The sequence below is a fragment of the Bombus huntii genome, chromosome 6 (genome assembly GCF_024542735.1).
Source record: "Bombus huntii isolate Logan2020A chromosome 6, iyBomHunt1.1, whole genome shotgun sequence".
Taxonomy (NCBI): domain Eukaryota; kingdom Metazoa; phylum Arthropoda; class Insecta; order Hymenoptera; family Apidae; genus Bombus; species Bombus huntii.
Window position 1 is genome coordinate 1,944,537 of NC_066243.1, and position 24,567 is coordinate 1,969,103.

The 24,567-nt window shown below is 30.6% G+C and overlaps 4 protein-coding genes across 5 annotated transcripts; all 4 read right to left on the minus strand.

Moving 5' to 3' along the window:
- Positions 1-1,757: 1,757 nt before the first annotated feature.
- LOC126866869 (odorant receptor 4-like) lies at positions 1,758-3,269 on the minus strand. The gene is made up of 4 exons (XM_050620859.1): positions 2,862-3,269; positions 2,601-2,714; positions 2,335-2,490; positions 1,758-1,883 (listed from the first exon to the last, which is right to left on the minus strand). The coding sequence occupies exons 1-4, from the start codon at positions 3,063-3,065 to the stop codon at positions 1,833-1,835; spliced, it is 525 nt and encodes a 174-aa protein (XP_050476816.1). The 5' UTR covers positions 3,066-3,269; the 3' UTR covers positions 1,758-1,832.
- Positions 3,270-6,840: 3,571 nt separating this feature from the next.
- Positions 6,841-20,452, minus strand: LOC126866858 (odorant receptor 4-like). Of its 2 annotated transcripts, XM_050620849.1 has the most exons (6): positions 18,081-20,452; positions 16,969-17,305; positions 16,569-16,781; positions 16,373-16,492; positions 15,515-15,670; positions 14,256-14,467 (listed from the first exon to the last, which is right to left on the minus strand). In XM_050620849.1, the coding sequence occupies exons 1-6, from the start codon at positions 18,332-18,334 to the stop codon at positions 14,417-14,419; spliced, it is 1,131 nt and encodes a 376-aa protein (XP_050476806.1). In that variant the 5' UTR covers positions 18,335-20,452; the 3' UTR covers positions 14,256-14,416. The 2 variants fall into 2 exon arrangements, with proteins under 2 accessions (XP_050476805.1, XP_050476806.1); XM_050620848.1 differs by lacking the exons at positions 14,256-14,467; positions 18,081-20,452 and adding an exon at positions 6,841-7,021 and having other exon boundaries at positions 16,969-17,375.
- Positions 8,222-11,426, minus strand: LOC126866868 (uncharacterized). Its single transcript, XM_050620858.1, has 4 exons — positions 10,909-11,426; positions 9,569-9,905; positions 9,138-9,350; positions 8,222-9,061 (listed from the first exon to the last, which is right to left on the minus strand). Exons 1-4 carry the CDS (start codon positions 11,160-11,162, stop codon positions 8,882-8,884), a joined length of 984 nt encoding a protein of 327 aa, XP_050476815.1. The 5' UTR covers positions 11,163-11,426; the 3' UTR covers positions 8,222-8,881.
- Positions 12,031-23,509, minus strand: LOC126866867 (odorant receptor 22c-like). Its single transcript, XM_050620857.1, has 6 exons — positions 22,932-23,509; positions 22,202-22,556; positions 21,032-21,262; positions 20,749-20,862; positions 20,486-20,641; positions 12,031-12,254 (listed from the first exon to the last, which is right to left on the minus strand). Exons 1-6 carry the CDS (start codon positions 23,186-23,188, stop codon positions 12,204-12,206), a joined length of 1,164 nt encoding a protein of 387 aa, XP_050476814.1. The 5' UTR covers positions 23,189-23,509; the 3' UTR covers positions 12,031-12,203.
- Between the last annotated feature and the right edge of the window lie 1,058 nt (positions 23,510-24,567).

Below are 24,567 nucleotides of genomic sequence, written 5' to 3' on the forward strand. Positions count from 1 at the left end.
TTTGTCGCGATAAGTTTACTCCCTCAAGATTCTGGAACAAGTGCCGTGTGATTTAAGTCCGCTTAACAAAAAGGTTCCATTGCCTTCCCCGCTACGCGACCAGATCCTTTGGACACAGTTTCTATTCTTTGGCAATGCAACGTTGGATCGGTTACCATCGGTGAACTATCTCGCGCATCCTTTAAACTCTAAACAGTCATATCATCGACATCGCATAGCTCTGCGACTTCCAGTCGCCAGCTATCAACTTTTCCAACATTCGCTCAAGCATTCTGCCTTACTAGAGGACTAGAGATACTTACCGGAGAGCTCGGCCTAATTATAAATTGTGAACAAGACTAAATAGCGGTTGACTATCTGTCGTTATATCATCACGACGATACATTGCCGCTAGTACGACCAACGTGGCATGTTTCTCGCTCTTGGAAACCATGCTTACCCAAACATTATCATATTTGCGCTTGGACACAGCATTCTTTTACGATACTGAACACGTACCTTCTTAATCGTGGCTTCTCAAACCAATACTACATAGTTTCTAGGCATTTCAACGTACTCCGCTAACGTTAACCGATTTCGAACAGAATTTCATGCACAAAAATACTCCGTTGCTGCTACCGTCAAATACCTCCAAGTGCCTCGAGGCGTCGCAACTGCCACAACTTCGCATACTGCTTATGCTCTGCCGCCAGACACCTTCAGGACAGTATCTCTAGGAGTCGTAGCTTTTATTCATACATGCAAATGCATGCGCGCAAGAGGTAAATCTATATATTAATATAAGTAAAAAATATGAACATGCGAAATATGAATATATGGATATACCGTCCTGTATACCTTAGTTTCAAGTTATGGATGACTAAAGAAACTGTTCAAAGTGCTTTCCTCGTGTTCTTTCTGCAAAAGAATTTCTTAACATTACCCTGGCAAACCGATGAATAGAGCGAGACGAATCCATTGGGTTTTTGGTTTTGGGGTCATTTAAAATTTATTGTGTATTTAACGCGAGTAAACAACATATACGATCTGTGAGAAAAAGTGCAAAATAGAGTTGAAGCTGTTCGAAGAATACCTGACACTTTTGAGCCAGTACGGAAGTCAATGTTGACGCGTGCAGCAGCTTGTTGAACCACGAGGCGAACTCTTCGAACGTTTACGTTAAACGTAATATATAACTCGACTAAGTATATAATTAAAGTATTTAGAACGTTTTTGTTTTCGTTAGCCAAATATGCACGTATGCAAAATCTATATATGTTAAAATCTAAATCTATATATTTAGAAAATCTTCTAATGGCAAAATAAATTTCTATCTAGGTTCCATAACTGTAATGTATGCATTAAAGATGCACCGTCTAATCATAAGCTAATGATGCGCGAATGAACGATACTGAACGTTTCCTACAGGTAGCTTACATAGTATGATATAGAGATATGATATATTGACAAAAAAATTGTATTGCTTGTAATTTTAAAAATAAGGTTCAATCGTCAATTTTATATATCTTCCCTATAAATAATAAGATGCATTGAACAACGCATAAAGAAAATTCAACGCAGTGATTGTATTTAAAAAACGTAGCTGACCTTTATATTCTTCACGTGTCCACCTGCAGAGAAACTATCAACATCAAATAACGTCTTCCTCGACGACATTTAATACTAGTTTAAAAAGTTTTTTAATACAGTATGTAATTTTGCAATAATTCAAAATCATGAAGTTAGATGTTCTTACTTTTAGTATATTGTCTCTCAATATATAATTATGATATATATGATATATATCATACACGATATACTTATTTTATTGCTTACTATGTGTCCCTTTGTAATCAGTACCTCGCATACAATACCGATACGTATGATGCAGAAGCTTTTAAAATCTAAAAAATTAAACAATAAAAGTGATAACATACGGTACACGAAATATGCGTATTTTTATGTTTTTTTTTTAATCATATAATATGCCAATATTAAATTGCGAGATCAAAAGCTTCCGCCTTCTGTCTTATTGACACATAACTACATATGTAATTTGAAACATAATTGAAACATAATTAATAATTAAAATTAATAACATCATGAAACATAATTGAAAGATAATTCAAACAAAGTTAATCAAAAAGTTTTTAACAAATAGATATAAAAAGCTGTTCTTCACTCTATCAAAAATTTCGTTAAAAAATATGCAAGAACTACTTCGTGGAATCTTATTATTGTTATTATTGTAAATTCTTCTACCACGACATACGTTTATTATTATTCAATAAAAATTTTTTGAAACACCTATTAGAAAAAACATTTTTATTATATTGTAACAAAGATCAAGCTTACACTCGCAAAACCGAACATAGACAAATCCATAAATTTCCCAGCAGTAATTGTCAAACGTCTTTGTGATCTTATCATAAGAAGAATCACGACACGTCTGTTTCTAGGTTCTAGTAAATACCAAGAAGAACCGTAAGCTGAAGTGCTAATTGACAGGCTCTAAAAATAAAATAATAAACATTTATACGTATCTTGATTTTTATAATTAATAATTACTATATACATTTTGTAGGACGTCGTGTATGCATATATTTTAATTACATACTAACTTTACTACTGAGATATTCCCCAGCGTAGGAAAAAACAAATGCTTCCAACATTATAGCAATATAAAATAATACAATTTTCACAACTATTCCTACATCCCCGTGTGAATTAATCGCCTACAATACGATATAAAGAATAGTACAAATTATAATTGTAATCGTAACCATAAATCAATATAAAAAAAATTAGATGTGAAATATAAATAAAATTATAATTTAAATAAGAACAATTAATGAAAAATAATATTTGTAAATATTACTTACGACTATTATTAAGAATCCTATACCGCACATCACTACTGTATTACACAATAGCTGGACCAAAGCAATATACGAGAATAAACTTTCGATATATTCCGAATTAAAAATAATCCGATAATGACGATTGATTAAAGATTTAATGACATTTCGCAATGATCCATGTTTTTCATCTTTGATAGAAATACTTTCTAGAGCTTCGTGTAACATTTCTATTTGTCCACCAACATGAAATATCTAAATAATACTTGTTACAATATAATACACATATAATATTTCAGCAACTTTTAGCAACATAATTTTACAAAATAAAGTATCTACTATATTATAAAACTTGAGTATTTCCTTCGTTCATTTGTTACTCTTTCAAAATATTGTTTATTATCTTACATTAGAATACCAAAACAAATTCAAAACGAAGATTTGTTGTCTAAGGTTTAATTTATATAGAATATATGTTGTGACAATTTTGAAAATTAGTATAAGCTTAATTGCGTATCGAATGCATAGATCTTACAATTCCTATATGCTTTTAACATCTTTCAGTCGTGACGATCAAAATAATTGTTAAAAGAGTCGATACTTTTCAAGGATATACAATATATCAACAATAAGTAATTTTACAAAAAAAAGACAAATACGTGTACACATGTGTTTACTACAAACCAATATCTTTTTTTTTGTCATCTTCCATTTATCACCACTTTACATTTTTTCTTTCATATTTATTACAGATACGCTCTTCTATAATGCATGCAGTATATCTTAAAAATCATCACAGAGCATATCACTAAATCTTAACTGATTGTACTTGATTCAGCTAATATTTGCATAAAAATATTATATGTACATCACGTGTAGAGAATAGAAATTACTTCTTTATTTGGTAATTCAACGTCTAAAGAAAACAATAAAAGCTCGCTTTTCATATGAAGACTGGGAGATCCGAACTCAGAAATATACCAGGAGTTTTAGCAAATTAAACTTACTATTAAACGCCTATGCTATGCAATTTGTTAAAACAAAGCAGCATGTTTACTTCATACACGTAGCTTTGTTTCTAAAAAAGTATTTAAAACATTTCGTAAAGGCTGAGCTTCATTTTCGAGTATTAAACAATATCTCAAAATCAATAAGTGCAGCGACGTACAAATACTTTTTGTACTCACTGTATGTGTGACAGATTGTTAATAAACTGTGAAATGATTGCGTTTTCGATTACTATATCAAGACACACTTACCAATGTAATTATCAAAGCATTTAATATAGCCATGCCAATTCCAACAGCTAACAGTTGAAGGAATTGTACAAGAAATACATATTGATACACAGGACTTTCATAATATGCAAACGGAAGGTCCATTTTCATTAATAACTGTCGGGACGTTATATTGAAATCGTCTTGATCTTGACGGATAAATTGCAGAAACACACCGGCATACATAAAAACGGAAATAATATATACGCCAAAAATCGAATACGAGCAACGATATGCAAGTTCAGCTTTGTTCGTCATAACATCTACATTAGCTTTATCAGCGGAAGAGTTGATCCAATCGTAATACATTCCCACCAACATGTTTTTAAATATTCTGAAAAATATTATGACATGTAGCACATAGACTGATAAGACAAAATTTTGCAGATAATTTCCCAATTAATTTCTCTTGAAGTTCAACTCGACGACCTTTGAACTTTTCATTAGACCTTTCATTTTTATACGTTTACAGTAAATTTAAAAGTGCAAAATTACACAGAGTATGCGTAATATGAGACTATGTAAAATATCCAAGGTACAGTCCTTTCTACAATACAATACTTGGTAGGTAGAAGAATTTCTTACAAAAAAATATAAATTTCCGTAAAAGTCCACGATCAACTTATGTTTCCTATGTTAAATTGTAAGCGCGTAAGAAAGGAATTGATATTTACCCGCGTTTAATCCAAAAGCTAATTAATTTAAATAGCAGTACAGTATAAGGCAAACTAGTGCTCGCACTTTCTATTACGTCTGCCAAGTTTCCAGAACTAACGTTCTTCATTATATACCGATACTGAAATACTTGTGCAGGCATGATGATAGCTACCCAAATGCATCGGGCGATAATTTCATACGATGTATCTGGCCAAATTCCAGTCAATCGTAAGCCAATTACTACCGGCCGACTGATACTTTTACTGTGTATCATTTTAAGCGAACTGACCGATAAGTTCGGCTTTAGAAATGATTAATTATTCGGTCTTTCTTCCTTCTCTATGATACAATGGAAAGTATTTGCGCTAAACTGTTTATGCATAGAAGACTGAACGCTGTATGTTGAAAAAATTTGCTAGACGTCTCTAATGTTACTTCTTGCACATTGGCTATATGTCTATAAAGTATTCATGGGAAACGAAGAATACAGATAAGTATAACCGATGTTGCGACTCGTACGAGTACAGGCCATAAATATATGATTAAAGGAAGAGGAAAAGTTTACCCAATTTTCTTTCAACATCCAACATTTTCTGCTAAACCACAGGACATCGAAAGTTCGTAGTAGCGGGAAAGTTCATTTCACGATTGTCCGAAGAATACGAAGGAAGAGAAGATTTATGAAGAAAGAGATTCGATAAAGAAAGAACAATATCCATATAATATTCATATTAAAATGAGAAAAAAAAGATAGAAAATGTGAATAAAAATATACTCGTTTCAATAGTGGTGGACAGGCATATCAAACAATTTTATACAAAACTATTGTATCATAAGAAGAAGATAAATTAGTTTTTCAACAGAGGTAAGATATGTTCGATATCCATATAAATACACTTATACGTGCGTGATATATATTTACAACATATTAGATATTTCATTCACGAGCGACTCTACACACGTGCGAATTATTTGGCACTGATTTTGTCCATATAATTTTTCATTTGATTTATGAATTGTAAAAAATCCTTAGGTATGGAAGATGATATTGCTGGTATCGTTATAAAAGCGATCAGAAAAATAAGTAACTGTATGTGATTTTATCGGCGTCTTTTCAACCAACCAACCGTCTTTAAAAATTTTTACTTTAAAAACAGACGCTCACTCACACCTTTTATCACAAAGTGTTGAAAAATAATTATTTTTCTCAGAGATTATTTACAAAACTGGTATCAATGGTAATTTCTAATCATCTAAAATATAAAAAAGCTAATCCTACTAACTCAAACTGCCGATCTTTGTACACTTGAAAAAATAAAGGAAAATACGAAGAAAAAGTTAAAAAACGTTCACGCCCTCTACCCTTGCATCATAAAAAGTACAATGTTAGCTATACGGAAATTCGTTGTTTACGAACTTACATTTATCTCCGCTCACTCATTCCAATTTTATAGACACATATTACGCATTCAGCGAAATTAATAAATACGTGTATTTTATATACTGTTAACGTGTTAAATGATGTTGTGATTCTGTTGGAAAATCTTTCTAGAATCGCTGTATATGTGTTTTATGACAGTTTTTTGCATAAGACTATTCATGTTTCTAGTGTTGCAACGGTTCGCGAATCCTGTGCAGGGAATTGTTAATAAAAAGTTCATTGCCACTGTGGAAAGATGATGTCGTTGTTGCAAATATTTCTCTTCGAAAGGTTCTAATGCATAATATGACCTTAATGTTCAGATTTCTTGGCAAACAGTCGCAAAATTTGATCAGCCGCAAGAGTAATATGTAACTGTAAGTATATAATATGAGAAATGATATAACAAGTAGTTCAGTTCTTGAAACTGAACAATCGGCGTTAACAAAATATAATAAACGAAAAAATGCATCGTGGCGTAATGAGATAAATTTGAAAACGAGATTAAACATACATATTTTAGGCATATCATAATATAAATAACAATTGAAAATAATAAAATTATTGACGCGAGGAGATAAACTTAATTTACCTTTTTTAATTCAATTTTCATTAATATTTATTCTATATACACTATTTATTTCTCATTATTAACAGACCAATGATATTCTTTTTCCTTTTGTAATTTTTTTTATAATAATCCAGGTAACAATAGCTCGAGATAAATCGATTGTACACTTGATACGACAATTCCACATCGAAGTTACCATTTATATCTTTCAGTCTAATGCCAAAAGTACAGACATATATGACGCTGAAACCTTCATAATCTATAAATGTAAAAGATAAAATAATTGTCCCTAAAATATAATGATAAGTGTCCCTTGAATAGCAATAATTTAGACAAAACAAAAACATAATTTTCCGCCGAAAATCAAACAGAAAGTAACGTGAAAAAGTTTCCGACTAGACAGAATTTTACTTTTGCGCAAAAGCAAAGACTAAAGGAATTTTGACTAATATTAAATATAAAAAAGCATCGTATAAAGGAAATGGTACAAGAAACCTATTACCTATGTATACGTATTAAAACTAATAAAATCTTTTCTGATGAAACGAAATTTGATCTAATTGAAAATAATGGAAAAATATATTCTATGCTTAATTGGTATCAGTGATATCGTAATTATTTATTTTAAAACATCTCTTTTGCAAGAGACACATGTTCCTATTCACGCGCCTGTCGGAAATCACTTGTTTTGCCAGAAGAACATTCCACGTACTGTCATGTTTTGAATACACACATAACAAAATTAAATTACAAGGAACTATGAGTTTCGAATTACTCTGATAGCCGAAACGAACGCCACGTATTATGTATTACCAAGGCAAAAGCTGATATACTTATTGCAAAAAATTGCAACATCTTCGAAAATTACGAGAGAAACTCATATGGTACTGGCTTCACTTTGAACATTCCAATGGCTCTCACAATTATATGCGAATATATTACCTATATGCAATAATAAGTAATATTACTCCTTGTATTATTTCCAGTGGCTAGAAGAAGTATTGGCTCACGCCCTTACTTTACAATAAAGCATGTTTTTATCAGGTACTGTAAATTTCATTTTCATAGTACTAAATTTTTGTATTCGCCTGATAGCACTGCTAAATGATACGAAATTTCATTGGATTTTTAATAATGAACTAGTATGTGAATGCTGTAATAAATATAATGGTGTGTCCAATACATTTTATAGCCATTGTACTTTACACGCGCGTGACTTGCCCTAAGATTACTGAAAATTCCTTTAACCATTGCTTTTACAAGTAGTTTTTACATGCCAGTTAAAATATATGATCTAAATGGATAGAGAATAAATAACTTACGCCTGTGAAGCTTTCCAGGGAAAGGTTTGAAAATTTTCCGAAAGTCAATGTGAAACCTTTTTGAGACCTTAATATAACAGGTATCAGAAGTCGGCTCTTGTTTGGACGTAAATCGTACCAGAGCATATTGTACGCAGTGTCGCCGATTAATTGGCTCTAATAACGAAACAGATATTTTAAATGAAAAGTATTAATAACTTTCTTTTAATTATATTTACACATCGAAGCGATATGTTAATACGAAATACATATGCCTTGTAGTACTTTTTAACATAAAGAACTAGTGTATACTTAAAGAACTTTGAACGATTCGATTCAAGGAAACGAAGAAAGAACAATAAACATTTCAAAGTCAAAGAGATATTGGCACACTTGCGAGTGCAATATATTTTTTACGGTTCCTCGCTTTGTGTACCTCAAACACAATTCACTTTCACAATTTGGCACAAATGTAAACAGATTTGTTTGAATGAATCTTCTTTGCTTAAGAACAGAGAAAAACTATTTTAACAAGACGTAATTAGCCTTGAGGGGATTTATCTCTTCTTCATTTCGTTCTTGCTTACGAACGTTCAACTTTATCTTAAACGTATTTCTCTCGTGCACCACTGTCTCCACTTAAACGCCTTGGTCTAAATATGAATTATATATATTTACAAATTTAATAAAATAAAATAAAATTAATAAAAATTGTGGAAGATTTATAAGAAGAAATAATGAAATAATTGGTACCAACTGCACTTACAGCTATTTTTTTTCCAAAACAATTATTCGTTTATAAAATATTTTATGTTTTTTCAGTACAATGTGTCTGATATAGTGCAAATAAGAAACAAAACGATATTGTATACAACAACCTTAGTGCGAAGATATTCCCCAGCGAAACAATATATGAAAACTTCTAAGCAAATAACTATGTAAAATACAATAGATTTGATGAGTATATCAATAGCAAGTCCACTCTCATCGTTTACAGCCTGTAACATCCATTTCGTACATGACGCAGTGAAAAAGTAAAGTGTCGTATGTGCATATCGGATAGTCATTACTTACAACTACAATGAGGAATCCTTCGCAGCAAGTATTAACTGTATTTGATACAAGTTGGCTAAGAGCCATATACGTAAAAAGTTTCTCAATTTTCTCTGCAAAAGCAATGATTTCTTGATATCTACTAATAAAAAATTTTAGCTTGTTCTCAGTTTTAGAAAAAACATCTGTTAGATTCTGGCACATTATGTCGATTTGACACCCTAAATGCAGTATCTAAAAATAATAATTTCAATGCTATAGCATTATTAACGATAGCTTCACCAGGGTCATAAAATTGTACGCAACAAAAGTTTAGTTTAATGTGGTAATCAAATTAAAAATAAATATTCTTCCATAATTTACACTTTGAACAAAAACGGTTTCTTAAATAACCATATTCTAAGGTAAATATATCTAGAACTACTCAACAGAAGCATGAAATTTATACTCACCATCATGAAAAGCAGGGCAGTGAACGTTCCGAACGCAAGAGCTGCAGAGAAATGAATAATAAATTGTGTGGTAACCACAAGTTCGTAATTCGGGGATTCACTCGTCTCGAAAGGTAAATCCATTTTCAAAAGAAGCTCTCGAGACATTGAATCGTTTGTTCCTTGAAATGCAATAGCGCCGGCATGATAACTAACCGTAGACATCAGATACGAGGACATGATTATGCTAGTTACATAAAAGGAGAACAATCCGGTTTTTGTTATCAGATTATTTATATCCATATTAGCATATTTCTGACAGTCCTCTTCCATGGTTGATAAAATGTCGCAAAACAAGCTGCGAAGTATTGATATATGGAATAAACATTAAATTGTATCAAATAAACATTATTATATAGGAATTTTCACATTTTCGTCTTTTTTGCTCAATTTAGAGAAGCTAGAAAGACATGTATGGGATATATGCGGTCACGTGCAGACAAAACCTTTCTTTACCCCCCCCCCCCCAATTTCAAGAACTCCTTCTTTTCACGCATCTCTACTAAATTTACTATCAATTATCGAACTGTATTAACATAACACACATGTAATAAAATAATACACACGAACAAACATTATGTTTATTTATAATATGTTCAAAATACTGAAAAATTAAGAATTAATGAGACTAACAAGTAAATTCTGTTGAATTGTTTCAATTCATTATTGTTGTAATTATATTAATGTTGTAGCAACAATTTTTTAATGTAGCATATAACATTCGATCGACGGAATAAAAATTTTTTCGTCTTTTTATTAATCTATCACGATTATTATCCGCAGCTCGAGAAACAATGTTCATCAGTGACAACTCAATGACAAATCAGTCTGATATGATTGCGGATTTTTATGTTTATGAAAAATTTAAAGGTGCAAAATGCATGGAACAGATAATATGCGACAATATATATCCAAACTGCAGCAACAACAGTAGTGAAACAAATTTCTAATTAAATTCTACTCTTTTACCTGTATTCATAAAGTGTTAATGTGTGGAAGAAAAATATTATTCTTGTATTGTGTAAAGCTTATGTACGCTTGCAAGGTTGATTGCTGGGAACTATTCGAAGCCGAAAGGCAAGAATTAAATAAATAACATTAAAAAAATACTTGTATTCATAAAAATATAAACTTTCGTGCGAGATCATTGTGTATATCTTTAAAATCTTATCATATTAAAAACCATACTGCTCGAAAAGTAAAAAAAATCAATATTTAAAACAGAAGATACACGAAAACTATGATGCACGTATAGGTAGAATTTCTACTCATGAATCTCCATTGAAAACAGGGTAACTTACCCATAATTTGTCCAAGTAACAAATAATTTGATAAACACTAAACTGAAAGGCACGGCGATGCTCAAATTTTCTGCTATGTTCATAAGAGTATCGGTGTTATAATGTATAACGATATATTTGTATTGATAAGTCTGAAGCGTAATTATCGCTATCACCCAACATAACTTATGTAGGAAGTGAAATGGTGTTCCAGGCCAGACACCACAAAAATGAAGGCCAAATTTAACAGACGGGCTAATCGTGTTTAATATCATTTCACATAAAATTAATTATATCCTCTTGCTTAAACTATTTTAGAGCTATCTTCTTATATACGAAGACTGTACACGTAATTTCCACACGCATGCATCACTATCACCGTTAATAAATTTACAGCGGGGGAGAGATTCCAAGAGTCTTACTTACATGCAGTCTCGCGATAAACTGAACGTTCCGTGAAAATCATACAGAAACATACGCAAATTATCCACGAGTGACAACCTTTGTATCGGATTCCCAGGGTCCGCATAAATATTGCAAATAATGTCACAACGATTGCAGGTTTGCTGGAAAAAGAACTAGGGGATAGAAGGAGAGAATGTTGCTCAAAACATAATTCCAACTTTGTTACAATTACTGGTTTCCACGGAAAAGTGCAGAAGCAAATGCGCGACATGCAACTGCATATTAAATTAGATTTCCTATAACATGAAGAAAATGCAGAAGTTTGGTATAGAAAACTTATACTGGAAAGTATAATATCATACCCTATGTTACAAAGGACGACTGAAAAACTGATCTTCAAGAGGGAGATCTGACAGATAAAGTTCGATAAACGTGCACAGGTAGCGGAAAAGGTGGACGAAGGTAGCAATAATTCCTTGATAAAGTGAACTGCAATATTCACGAAACTTCAGAATAAAGCACAATGCACCAATGAAGATATTGAAAACCAAAAAATCACAAACATGTCATCTAATTAATGTGATAACTTACATTGTAGCTAATGTTTCAATAATGCGATTTAACCAATTTATATGAATATTAAACTTGTAGAATCCTATCATAATAATCGTGACAATTGTACAATTAATGAATATTGATTTTATAAGATTTAATTATAGAATACCTAAATTTTGTTGCCCTACATTATATAGTATTTATTTAAATAATACATTGTTATTTATAAATTTGCAATAATATTCCAGTCTATTTATATATTTAATTATATATACCATTATATATGAATATATAACATATATGTAGGTACATATACTATGTACTCATTTTATCCCTTATGATGAACTCCTATGTAATCAGTACATCGCATACAATACCGATACATATGATGCAGAAGCTTTTAGAATCTAAAAAGTTAAAAGGATATAAGTGATAACAAGTAATACAGTATACGAAATATGCGTATCTATATGCGTGTATGTATTTTTGAAATCATATAATACGTCAGTATCAAATTGTGACATCGAAAGTTTTCGGCCTTTCTTTGTTAATACATAATCTGTAATTACATAAGCAATTTGATATTGACATTATCAAACATATTTCAAACGAAATCAATAAAAATTTTTCACAAGTACGTATAAAAACGCTGCCCTTCGTTTTATCGCGCGATTTGTTAAAAAATACGCAAGAACTATTTCGTGTTATCCTATCAAAGCAGTCTTCTACCACGATATACGTTTATTTTCATTCAATTAAAAGTTTTTGGATCATCTATTGGAAAAAACATTTTATTTAGGAAGAACTATGCAACAAACAGAACTCTAGATATCTTCGAAAATATGCGTCCTAGCAACGAAATGTTTTATTTACAAAAGGTGGTTATTTACGAAATATTGAAATGATCTTGAATTTACTAAACGACTATCTTTGAAAGTATTAAATTTTATCCATTCTGAGTCTCACAATTAATGAACGTTGTTCTTTAAATCTTATTATTAAGCGTGCAGATCAATTCGTGGACCTTACAAATTTATCTGTTAACTTCATCTTAAATTCAAATATTTTACCCGCTTTATGAGTTAGCCCAACCTAGCGAAATAACTAATTTCGATAATCATATCGTATAATCAACAGTTACTGTATACAATCTTTAAGACGTCGTGCACCCATATATTTTAATTACATACTAACTTTACTACTAAGATATTCCCCAGCGTAGGAAAAAATAAATGCCTCCAACGTGATAGCGATATAAAATAACAAAATTTTCATAAATATTTTTATGTCACCGTATGAATTAACCGCCTACAATAACATAAAAAATAGTATAAATTACAGGCATAATCATAATTACAAACTAATGTAAAAAAATTAAATGTGAAATATGTATAAATAAAATTTTAATTTAATTAAGAGTAATGCAAAAATAATATTTTAATGTCATGCAAGAACAACATTTGTAAATATTACTTACAACTATTATTAAGAAACCTATACAACATATGACGATTGTATTACATAATAATTGCATCAAAGCAATATACGAGAATAATTTTTCGATATATTCCGAATTAAGGATAATCCGGTAATGATGATCAGTTAAAGATTTAATGACATTTCGTTATGATCCATGTTTTCCATCTTTGATAGGAATATTTTCTAGAGCTTCGTGTAATATTTCTATTTGTCCGCCAATATGAAGTATCTAAGTAATATCTAGCATAATATAATACGCGTATAGTATTTCACCGATGTTCGGTAACATAGCTTTGTAAACAACGTTCTACGTCGTAGCACCTAAGTATTCCCCATTTGGAGGTGCGTAAATATGTTCATAAACTTTTCTATGCTCATTTATGTTCAATGATATCTTATTTTTAGAATCATGTAATTTTTCATTCAATTATGTTTATGTCAATTATGTTTTCAAAATATTACTTACTATCTTATATCGAATTATAAAAGACGAATCGAGAGCGTAGAAAAAAATTCAGGAAAAGATAAGATTTTTGTCTATGGCTTAATTTTCAAGACAGCCTGTTTTGACAATTTCGAATGTTTACCCATATATACACTTAATTGCGTATCGACTTCATAGAAACTATACACATTACAGTTACTATACACTTTTACCATTTTTCATAGTGACCTCTCGTAATGATCAGAATAATTCTTAAAGGAGTCGAGAATATTTTAGAGATACACACGATATCAACGATAGATGACTTTACAAGAAGAATCTTTAGATTGTTGTCATTTATTTATCATCACTTTACATATCTTCCTTCGTAATAGTTATAAATACGCTGCCCTATTAAACAACATCTCTTTAAACGCATCGTCATAAATATTTACAAACGAAAATTATCAGATACGAGGTATACCATATGTTAAATAAGTACACCTTAACACTATATATACTATTTATTTTTCATTATTAATACAACAATGATATTCTTTTTCCTTTTGTAATTTTTTTTATAATAATCCAGATAACAATAACTAGATTTAAATCGATTGCACACTTGATACGATAATTCCACATCGAAGTTACCATTTATATCTTTCAGTCTAATGCCAGAAGTACCGACATATATGATGCTGAAACCTTCATAATCTATAGATGTAAAAGATAAAATAATATCATAAAAGTGTGTCCCTTGAATAGCGACAATTTCGACGAAACAAAAGCATAATTTTCCGTCGAAAATCAAACAGACAGTAACGTGAAAAAGTTTCCGACTAAATAGAATTTTACTTTTGCGCAAAAGCAAAGACTAAAGGAATTTTGACTAATATTAAATATAAAAAAGCATCATATAAAGGAAATGGTACAAGAAACCTATTACCTATGTATACGTATTAAAACTAATAATATCTTTTCTGATGAAACGAATTTTGATCTAATTGAAAATAATGAAAAACTATATTTTACACTTAATTGGTATCAGTGATATCGTAATTATTGATTTTAAAATATCCCTTTTGCAAGAGACACATGTTCCTATTCTCGCGCCTGTCGGAAATCACATGTTTTGCCAGAAGAGCAATCCATGTACTATCATGTTTTGAATATACACATAACAACATTAAATTACAAGGAGCTATGAGTTTCGAATTACTCTGATAGCCGAAACGAACTCCACGTATTATGTATTACGAAGGCAAAAAGCTGATATACTTATTGCAAAAAATTGCAACATCTTCGAAAATTACGAGAGAAACTCATATGGTATTGGCTTCACTTTGAAGATTCCAATGGTCACGATTATATGCGAATATACTACCTATGTAAAATAATAAGTAATATTACTCCTTGTATTACTTCCAGTGCCTAAAAAAAGTATTGGCTCACGCCCTTATTTTACAATACAGCATGTTTTCATCAGGTACTGTAAATTTCATTTTCATAGTATTAAATTTTTGTATTCGCGTGATAGCACTGCTAAATGATACGAGATTTCATTGGATTCTTAATAATGAACTAACATAATGCTGTAATAAATATAATGGTGTGCCCAATACATTTTACAGCCATTGTACTTTACACGCGCGTGACTTACCCTAAGATTACTGAAAATTCCTTTAACCATTGCTTTTACAAGTAGTTTTTACATGCCAGTTAAAATATATGATCTAAATGGATAGAGAATAAATAACTTACGCCTGTGAAGCTTTCCAGGGAAAGGTTTGAAAATTTTCCGAAAGTCAATGTGAAACCTTTTTGAGACCTTAATATAACAGGTATCAGAAGTCGGCTCTTGTTTGGACGTAAATCGTACCAGAGCATATTGTACGCAGTGTCGCCGATTAATTGGCTCTAATAACGAAACAGATATTTTAAATGAAAAATATTAATAACTTTCTTTTAATTATATTTACACATCGAAGCGATATGTTAATATGAAATACATATGCCTTGTAGTACTTTTTAACATAAAGAACTAGTGTATACTTATAGAACTTTGAACGATTCGATTCAAGGAAACGAAGAAAGAACAATAAACATTTCAAAGTCAAAGAGATATTGGCACACTTGCGAGTGCAATATATTTTTTACGGTTCCTCGCTTTGTGTACCTCAAACACAATTCACTTTCACAATTTGGCACAAATGTAAACAGATTTGTTTGAATGAATCTTCTTTGCTTAAGAACAGAGAAAAACTATTTTAACAAGACGTAATTAGCCTTGAGGGGATTTATCTCTTCTTCATTTCGTTCTTGCTTACGAACGTTCAACTTTATCTTAAACGTATTTCTCTCGTGCACCACTGTCTCCACTTAAACGCCTTGGTCTAAATATGAATTATATATATTTACAAATTTAATAAAATAAAATAAAATTAATAAAAATTGTGGAAGATTTATAAGAAGAAATAATGAAATAATTGGTACCAACTGCACTTACAGCTATTTTTTTTTCCAAAACAATTATTCGTTTATAAAATATTTTATGTTTTTTCAGTACAATGTGTCTGATATAGTGCAAATAAGAAACAAAACGATATTGTATACAACAACCTTAGTGCGAAGATATTCCCCAGCGAAACAATATATGAAAACTTCTAAGCAAATAACTATGTAAAATAAAATAGATTTGATGAGTATATCAATAGCAAGTCCACTCTCATTGTTTACAGCCTGTAACATCCATTTCGTACATGACGCAGTGAAAAAGTAAAGTGTCGTATGTGCATATCGGATAGTCATTACTTACAACTACAATGAGGAATCCTTCGCAGCAAGTATTAACTGTATTTGATATAAGTTGGCTAAGAGCTATATACGTAAAAAGTTTCTCAATTTTCTCTGCAAAAGTAATGATTTCTTGATATCTAATAATAAAAAATTTTAACTTGTTTTCATTTTTAGGAAAAACATCTGTTAGATTCTGGCACATTATGTCGATTTGACACCCTAAATGCAGTATCTAAAAATAATAATTTCAATGCTATAAGACTATTAACGATAGCTTCAGTAGGGCCATAAAATGTCATGCAACAAAAGTTTTGTTTAGTACGGTAATCGTATTAAAAATAAATATTTGTCCATGATTTACACTTTGAACAAAAAATATATCTATAACTGCTCAACAGGAGCATAAAATTTATACTCACCATCATGAAAAGCAGGGCAGTGAACGTCCCGAACGCAAGGGCCGCTGAGAAATGAATAATAAATTGTGTAGTAACTACAAGTTCGTAATTCGGGGATTTACTCGTCTCGAATGGTAAATCCATTTTCAAAAGAAGCTCTCGAGACATTGAATCGTTTGTTCCTTGAAATGCAATAGCGCCGGCAAGATAACAAACCGCAGCCACCAGGTACGAGGACATGATCATGCTAGTCATATAAAAGGAGAACAACCCGGTTTTTGTTATCAGATTATTTATATCCATATTAGCATATTTCTGACAATCCTCTTCCATGGTTGATAAAATGTCGCAAAACAAGCTGCGAAGTATTCATATATGGAATAAACATTAAATTGTATCAAATAAACATTATTATATAGGAATTTTATTCATTCCTATTTATATAGGAGTTATCTCTGATTTTGGCAGTAAGGTAGTGTTGTGAGATGGTTTTACACATAAAAATAAATTCTTATATGTTACATTCTTAAATTCAAAACTCGGAATAATTCATGACAAAACAACGTAAACACATAAAAATACTCAACACTACAAAATAGCTTTCATTTTAAATTCCACTGAATGAGTTGCATTGAACGATTCACATCTCCGTTTTTTCTCTCAATCTGAAGCAGCTAGAGAGACGACTCCAAAAATTTAAAGGTGCAAAAATGCGTGAAACGGATAATATGCGACAATATATATCCAAACTGCAGCAACAACAGTAGTGAAACAAATTTCTAATTAAATTCTACTCTTTTACCTGTATTCATAAAGTGTTAATGTGAGGAAGAAAAATATTATGCGTGTATTGTGTAAAGCTTATGTACGCTTGCAAGGTTGATTGCTGGAAACTATTCGAAGCCGAAAGGCAAGAATTAAATAAATAACATTAAAAAAATACTTGTATTCATAAAAATATAAACTTTCGTGCGAGATCATTGTGTATATCTTTAAAATCTCATCATATTAAAAACCATACTGCTAGAAAAGTAAAAAAATCAATATTTAAAACAGAAGATACACGAAAACTATGATGCACGTATAGGTAGAATTTCTACTCATGAATCTCCATTGAAATCGGGGTAACTTACCCATAATTCGTCCAAGTAACAAATAATTTGATAAACATTAAACTGAAAGGCACGGCGATGCTCAAATTTTCCGCTATGTTTATAAGAGTATCGGTGTTATAATGTATAACGATATATTTGTATTGATAAGTCTGAAGCGTAATTATCGCTATCACCCAACATAACTTATGTAGGAAGTGAAATGGTGTTCCAGGCCAGACACCACAAAAATGAAGGCCAAATTTAACAGACGGGCTAATCGTGTTTAATATCATTTCACATAAAATTAATTATATCCTCTTGCTTAAACTATTTTAGAGCTATCTTCTTATATACGAAGACTGTACACGTAATTTCCACACGCATGCATCACTATCACCGTTAATAAATTTACAGCGGGGGAGAGATTCCAAGAGTCTTACTTACATGCAGTCTCGCGATAAACTGAACGTTCCGTGAAAATCATACAGAAACATACGCAAATTATCCACGAGTGACAACCTTTGTATCGGATTCCCAGGGTCCGCATAAATATTGCAAATAATATCACAACGATTGCAGGTTTGCTGGAAAAAGAACTAGGGGATAGAAGGAGAGAATGTTGCTCAAAACATAATTCCAACTTTGTTACAATTACTGGTTTCCACGGAAAAGTGCAGAAGCAAATGCGCGACATGCAACTGCATATTAAATTAGATTTCCTATAACATGAAGAAAATGCAGAAGTTTGGTATAGAAAACTAATACTGGAAAGTATAATATCATACCCTATGTTACAAAGGACGACTGAAAAACTGATCTTCAAGAGGGAGATCTGACAGATAAAGTTCGATAAACGTGCATAGGTAGCGAAAAAGGTGGACGAAGGTAACAATAATTCCTTGATAAAGTGAACTGCAATATTCACGAAACTTCAGAATAAAGCACAATGCACCAATGAAGATATTGAAAACCAAAAAATCACAAACATGTCATCTAATTATTGTGATAACTTATAATGTAGCTAATGTTTCAATAATGCGATTTAACCAATTTATATCAATATTAAACTTGTAGAATCCTATCATAATAATCGTGACAATTGTACAATTAATGAATATTGATTTTATAAGGTTTAGTTAAACAATACCTAAATTTTGTTGCCTTACATGATATAGTATTTATTTAAATAATACACTGTTATGTATAAATTTGCAATCATATTCCAATTCATTTATATATTTAATTATATATACCATTATATATGAATATATAACATATATGTAGGTACATATACTATATACTCATTTTATTCCTTATGATGAACTCCTATGTAATCAGTACATCGCATACAATACCGATACATATGATGCAGAAGCTTTTAAAATCTAAAAAGTTAAAAGAATATAAGTAATAACAAGTGATACAGTATACGAAATATGCCTATCTATATGCGTGTATGTATTTTTGAAATCATATAATACGTCAGTATCAAATTGTGACATCGAAAACTTTCGGCCTTTCTTTGTTAATACATAATCTGTAATTACATAAGCAATTTGATATTGACATTATCAAACATATTTCAAACGAAATCAATAAAAATTTTTCACAAGTACGTATAAAAACGCTGCCCTTCGTTTTATCGCGCGACTTGTTAAAAAATACGCAAGAACTATTTCGTGTTATCCTATCAAAGCAGTCTTCTACCACGACATACGTTTATTTTCATTCAATTAAAAGTTTTTGGATCATCTATTGGAAAAAACATTTTATTTAGGAAGAACTATGCAACAAACAGAACTCTAGATATCTTCGAAAATATGTGTCCTAGCAACGAAATTCACCTGTTACTTCATCTTAAATTCAAATATTTGTCCCGCTTTATAAGTTACTCCAACTCGACGAAATGACTAATTAATTTCGAGCATTATCAATAACAACTGATGCATTCGAGTGACGATATCAACAATTGAACTCGACTAGTGATAGTGCTGCACGATAACGCGAGTCACAACGGCCGACTAAAGCAAGCAACTAAGAATATCTATGAAAATTCTCCATAACGCTGCTTATTTGTCAGATTATAATCTGTTTACTACGATATCAACTGGCAGATGCGGGATTTAATATATTTCAAGAGATGAATAATGACATTGCTAACTTTACTCTGTCGAAACCGCCACCTTTTACAAAAAGCGGTTTTTTTCTAAATAAACAACAAATCTAGGAAAAAAGGCCATAAATCAATTTGCACGCTTATCGTTATCGATATGTTAGATTGTTACAGTTCTAATGAAATTTGACAATCTTTTGTATAATATATACATACATAGAAAATTTCTAGACGTATTCGCATACTTTCGTGAGTCACTGTATTCGTCATAACACTATGCTATATGCCTTTAGAAACATTTTTACTATATTGTAACAAAAATCAAGCTTACAGTTGCAAAGCCGATCATAGACAAATCCATAAATTTCCCAGCAGTAATCGTTAAACTTCTTTGTGATCTTATCATAAGAAGAATCACGACACGTCTGTTTCTAGGTTCTAATAAGTACCAAGAAGAGCTGTAAGCTGAACTGCTAACTGACAGGCTCTAGAATAAAATGATAAAAATTTATATGTATCTCTTTTTATAATTAATAATTACTGTATACATTTTGTAAGACGTCGTGTATGCATATATTTGAATTACATACTAACTTTACTACTAAGATATTCCCCAGCGTAGGAAAAAATAAATGCCTCCAACGTGATAGCGATATAAAATAACAAAATTTTCATAAGTATTTTTATGTCACCGTATGAATTAACCGCCTACAATAACATAAAAAATAGTATAAATTACAGGCATAATCATAATTACAAACTAATGTAAAAAAATTAAATGCGAAATATGTATAAATAAAATTTTAATTTAATTAAGAGCAATGCAAAAATAATGTTTTAATGTCATGCAAGAACAACATTTGTAAATATTACTTACAACTATTATTAAGAAACCTATACAACATATGACGATTGTATTACATAACAATTGCATCAAAGCAATATACGAGAATAATTTTTCGATATATTCCGAATTAAGGATAATCCGGTAATGATGATCAGTTAAAGATTTAATGACATTTCGTAATGATCCATGTTTTTCATCTTTGATAGAAATATTTTCTAGAGCTTCGTGTAACATTTCTATTTGTCCGCCAATATGAAGTATCTAAGTAATATTTAGCATAATATAATACGCGTATAGCATTTCACCGAAGTTCGGCAACATAACTTTGTAAAAAAACGTACTACGTCGTAGCACCTAAATATTTCCCATTTGGAGGTGCGTAAATATGTTCAAAAACTTTTTTATACTCGTCTATGTTCAATGATATCTTATTTTTAGAGTCATGTAATTTTTCACTCAATTATTTGTTACTTTTTCAAAATATTACTTACTATCTTATATCGAATTATAAAATACGAATCGAGAGCGTAGAAAAAAATTCAGGAAAAGATAAGATTTTTGTCTATGTCTTAATTTTCAAGACAGCCTGTTTTGACAATTTCAAATGTTTACCCACATATATACATTTAATTGCGTATCGACTTCATGAATCTTACAGTTACTATACACTTTTATCATCTTTCATAGTGATTTCTTGTAATAGAATTAGAATAATTGTTAAAATTATTAAATTATTAGATACGTGGTACACTATATGTTAAATAAGTACACCTTAACAGAAAGTTGTATTTAGGATTAAACGCCAACTGAAAACTCTTGTAAAGCGCATAGTAGGCATTATTTTTTTAACTGGCTATAATATCTTTTATTTTGAACTAATAGCACAGTGTGTACAAAAGTTATTCAAAGGATAGCTTTATTTTTCGACTAGACAATTTTTTATTAGATTCTACATTTCATTTCCATAGTATCAAATTTTTGTAATTATGTGAAAGTACTACCAAATAATATGAAATTTATCATAGTCGGATCTAATTAACTACTATAGTATACAATAATATATGAATGTACTATAATATATAAATGCAATAAAAAAATGCAATGATGCACAAATACTTTTTGTATCCACTGTCTGTGTGCAGTTTGTTGATAAAATGTGAAATAAATGTATTTTTGATTACTACGTTAAAACATACTGACCAATGTAATTATCAAAGCATCTAACATAGCAATGCTAATTCCAGTAGCTAATAGTTGAAGAAATTGTAAAACAAATACATATTCATACATCGGACTTTCATAATATTCAAACGGAAGGTCCATTTTTATTAACAATTGTCGAGATGTTATATTAAATCCGTCATCTTGATCCTGACGACTGAATTCCAGGAACATACCGCCGTATATAAAAACGGCACTAGCGTATACGCTAATAATTAAGTTTGAGCAACGATATGCAAGTTCAGCTTTGTTTACCATGACATGTACGTCAAGTTTGGCAGTAGAAGTGTCGATCCAATCGCGAGACATTCCTATCAATATGTTTTTAAATATTCTGAAAAATATTATTATACATATAGCACATAAATTGGTAAGAACAAATTTTAAAAGCAATTTTCCACTTAATTTCTCTTTAAGCTCATCTCCAGCGTGTTCAAACTTATCGTTAACTTGAGAATGCCGATTTTTATGCGTTTATAGGAAATTTGAAAGTGCAAATATTCATAGAATGTGCATAATGTGATAGTATATAAAATATCCAAAGTATAGCGCTTTCTATAAAACTTAGTAGGTAAAAGAATTCTTTTTTTCAAGTTTCTACCTTTTTAGATATACTGTCAAAAATATGAGTTGGCATAAAAACCCGCAGCCTGCTTATTATGTTTGACATAGTAAACCGCAAATATGTAAAAAAGGAATTAACATTTACCCGCGTTTAATCCAGAAGCTAATTATTTTAAAGAACAGTAGACTATACGGCAAAGTAGTGCTCACACTGTCTACTATGTCTGCCAAGTTTCCAGAACTAATATGCTTTATTATATACCGATACTGAAATACTTGCGCAGACATCATGTTAGCTACCCAAATGCATCGGACGATAATTTCATAAGATGAACCTGGCCAAATTCCAATCAATCGTAGGCCAATTACTACTGGGCGACTGATACTTCTACTAAGTATCATTTTAAACGAACTGACCGATAAGTTTGCTTTTAGAAATTATTAATGTTTGTTATTCAGTCCTTCTTATTTCTGCATGGTAGGATGAAAAGTATTTGCGTTAAAACCGTTTGTGCATAGACGACTGAACACTGTATGCTGAAAATATTTGTGAGACGTCTCAGATGTTACTTCTTGCGCATTGGCCGTGTGTCCATAAAGTATTCATGGCAAACAAAGAATACAGATAAGTATAACCGAAGTTGCAACTTGTAGAGTTAGAAACCATAAATATATGATTAAAGGAAAAGAAAAAGTTTACCCAATTTTTGTTTCAATGTCCAGCATTTTCTGCTAAAACACAGAATATTGGAAATTTGTAGCAAGAAAATTTATTTCAAGTTTGTCTGAGGAATACGAAGGAACGGAAGATTTATAGAAAAAGGAATTCGATAAAGGAGAAAGAACGATAAAAAGGTAGAATTCTAACATTCAAATAAGAAAAAGAGAAAAATATATTCGTTTCAACAATGATAGGCATATCAAACAATTTTATACAAAACGATCGTATTATAAGGAAAGGCTAAGTTTATTTTGAAGAATAGGTTCTTACCATAGGTTCTTAAATATGTTCAATTTACATATATATACACTTATACTTTCGTGATATACATATTATTCTGATATATTTATAACATATTAGATATTTCATATATATCTCATACAACTGGGATAAGCTATAGGGTAAGTATACCTAAAATAGTAGAAAAAAGAAAGTGATTTCATTAGACAAAATTGAACGGTTTCCAATGACGTATTATATGATCTAGTGTAGATGGTCAGTGCAAAAGTGGTGACGTTTTTAATATTTGAAAATCCCTGTTATTTTTCTAAATGGAACCATAGATTTTGTCATACGTCAATCGAATAATTTTTGTAATACTATACGTGGTAAAATTACAGCTCTTGTGGTATAAATAAGACTAAATAGACGAAATCTTGCACCAAATAACAATATCATAAAGTTAATGTTTACTTAGTATTCTTTATTCGATGCACAATTATCAACACCTGAGCAATGTTTGTTTATATCTATAAAATACTTTAAATAAAACGACATATTCTATCAGTAGGACACAAGAATGGATAGGGACGCAATATAATCTTTATGTTTTACAAAAAAGTTGAAAATACAAAAACAAGTTACAATCTTCTCCTTAACGACACTCTATTATTTTACTTCCTAGAATTTCTAACATTTTAACACTACGACTATCGACAACTAATATATAAGACTTGTATTAAAGAAATTTAAGAGCATGCAATAGAAAAAACTAAGGAATATTAGCTTTTTTATTCATATTTTTATAGAAAAAATCTTTCTAAAAATCCACAGTTTTAAA

Bases quoted from the DNA above. Each gene is read 5' to 3' on its own strand.
- LOC126866869 (XM_050620859.1), bottom strand. From the start codon at position 3,065: ATGTTACACGAAGCTCTAGAAAGTATTTCTATCAAAGATGAAAAACAT. The intron at 2,491-2,600 runs GTTAGTATGTAA...TTTTATTTTTAG, and splicing joins GGGAATATCTCAGTAGTAAA to AGCCTGTCAATTAGCACTTC. The intron at 1,884-2,334 runs GTAAGCTTGATC...TTAATTTTTTAG, and splicing joins CTATGTTCGGTTTTGCGAGT to ATTTTAAAAGCTTCTGCATC.
- LOC126866868 (XM_050620858.1), bottom strand. From the start codon at position 11,162: ATGATATTAAACACGATTAGCCCGTCTGTTAAATTTGGCCTTCATTTT. The intron at 9,906-10,908 runs GTAAGTTACCCT...AATACTTCGCAG, and splicing joins GTTACTTGGACAAATTATGG to CTTGTTTTGCGACATTTTAT. The intron at 9,062-9,137 runs GTAAGTAATGAC...TGGATGTTACAG, and splicing joins AAGGATTCCTCATTGTAGTT to GCTGTAAACGATGAGAGTGG.
- LOC126866858 (XM_050620849.1), bottom strand. From the start codon at position 18,334: ATGATATTAAACACGATTAGCCCGTCTGTTAAATTTGGCCTTCATTTT. The intron at 17,306-18,080 runs GTAAGTTACCCC...AATACTTCGCAG, and splicing joins GTTACTTGGACGAATTATGG to CTTGTTTTGCGACATTTTAT. The intron at 16,782-16,968 runs GTGAGTATAAAT...TATTATTTTTAG, and splicing joins CTGCCCTGCTTTTCATGATG to ATACTGCATTTAGGGTGTCA.
- LOC126866867 (XM_050620857.1), bottom strand. From the start codon at position 23,188: ATGATACTTAGTAGAAGTATCAGTCGCCCAGTAGTAATTGGCCTACGA. The intron at 20,863-21,031 runs GTAAGTAATATT...ATGTTATTGTAG, and splicing joins TAGGTTTCTTAATAATAGTT to GCGGTTAATTCATACGGTGA. The intron at 12,255-20,485 runs GTAAGCTTGATT...TTAACTTTTTAG, and splicing joins CTATGATCGGCTTTGCAACT to ATTCTAAAAGCTTCTGCATC.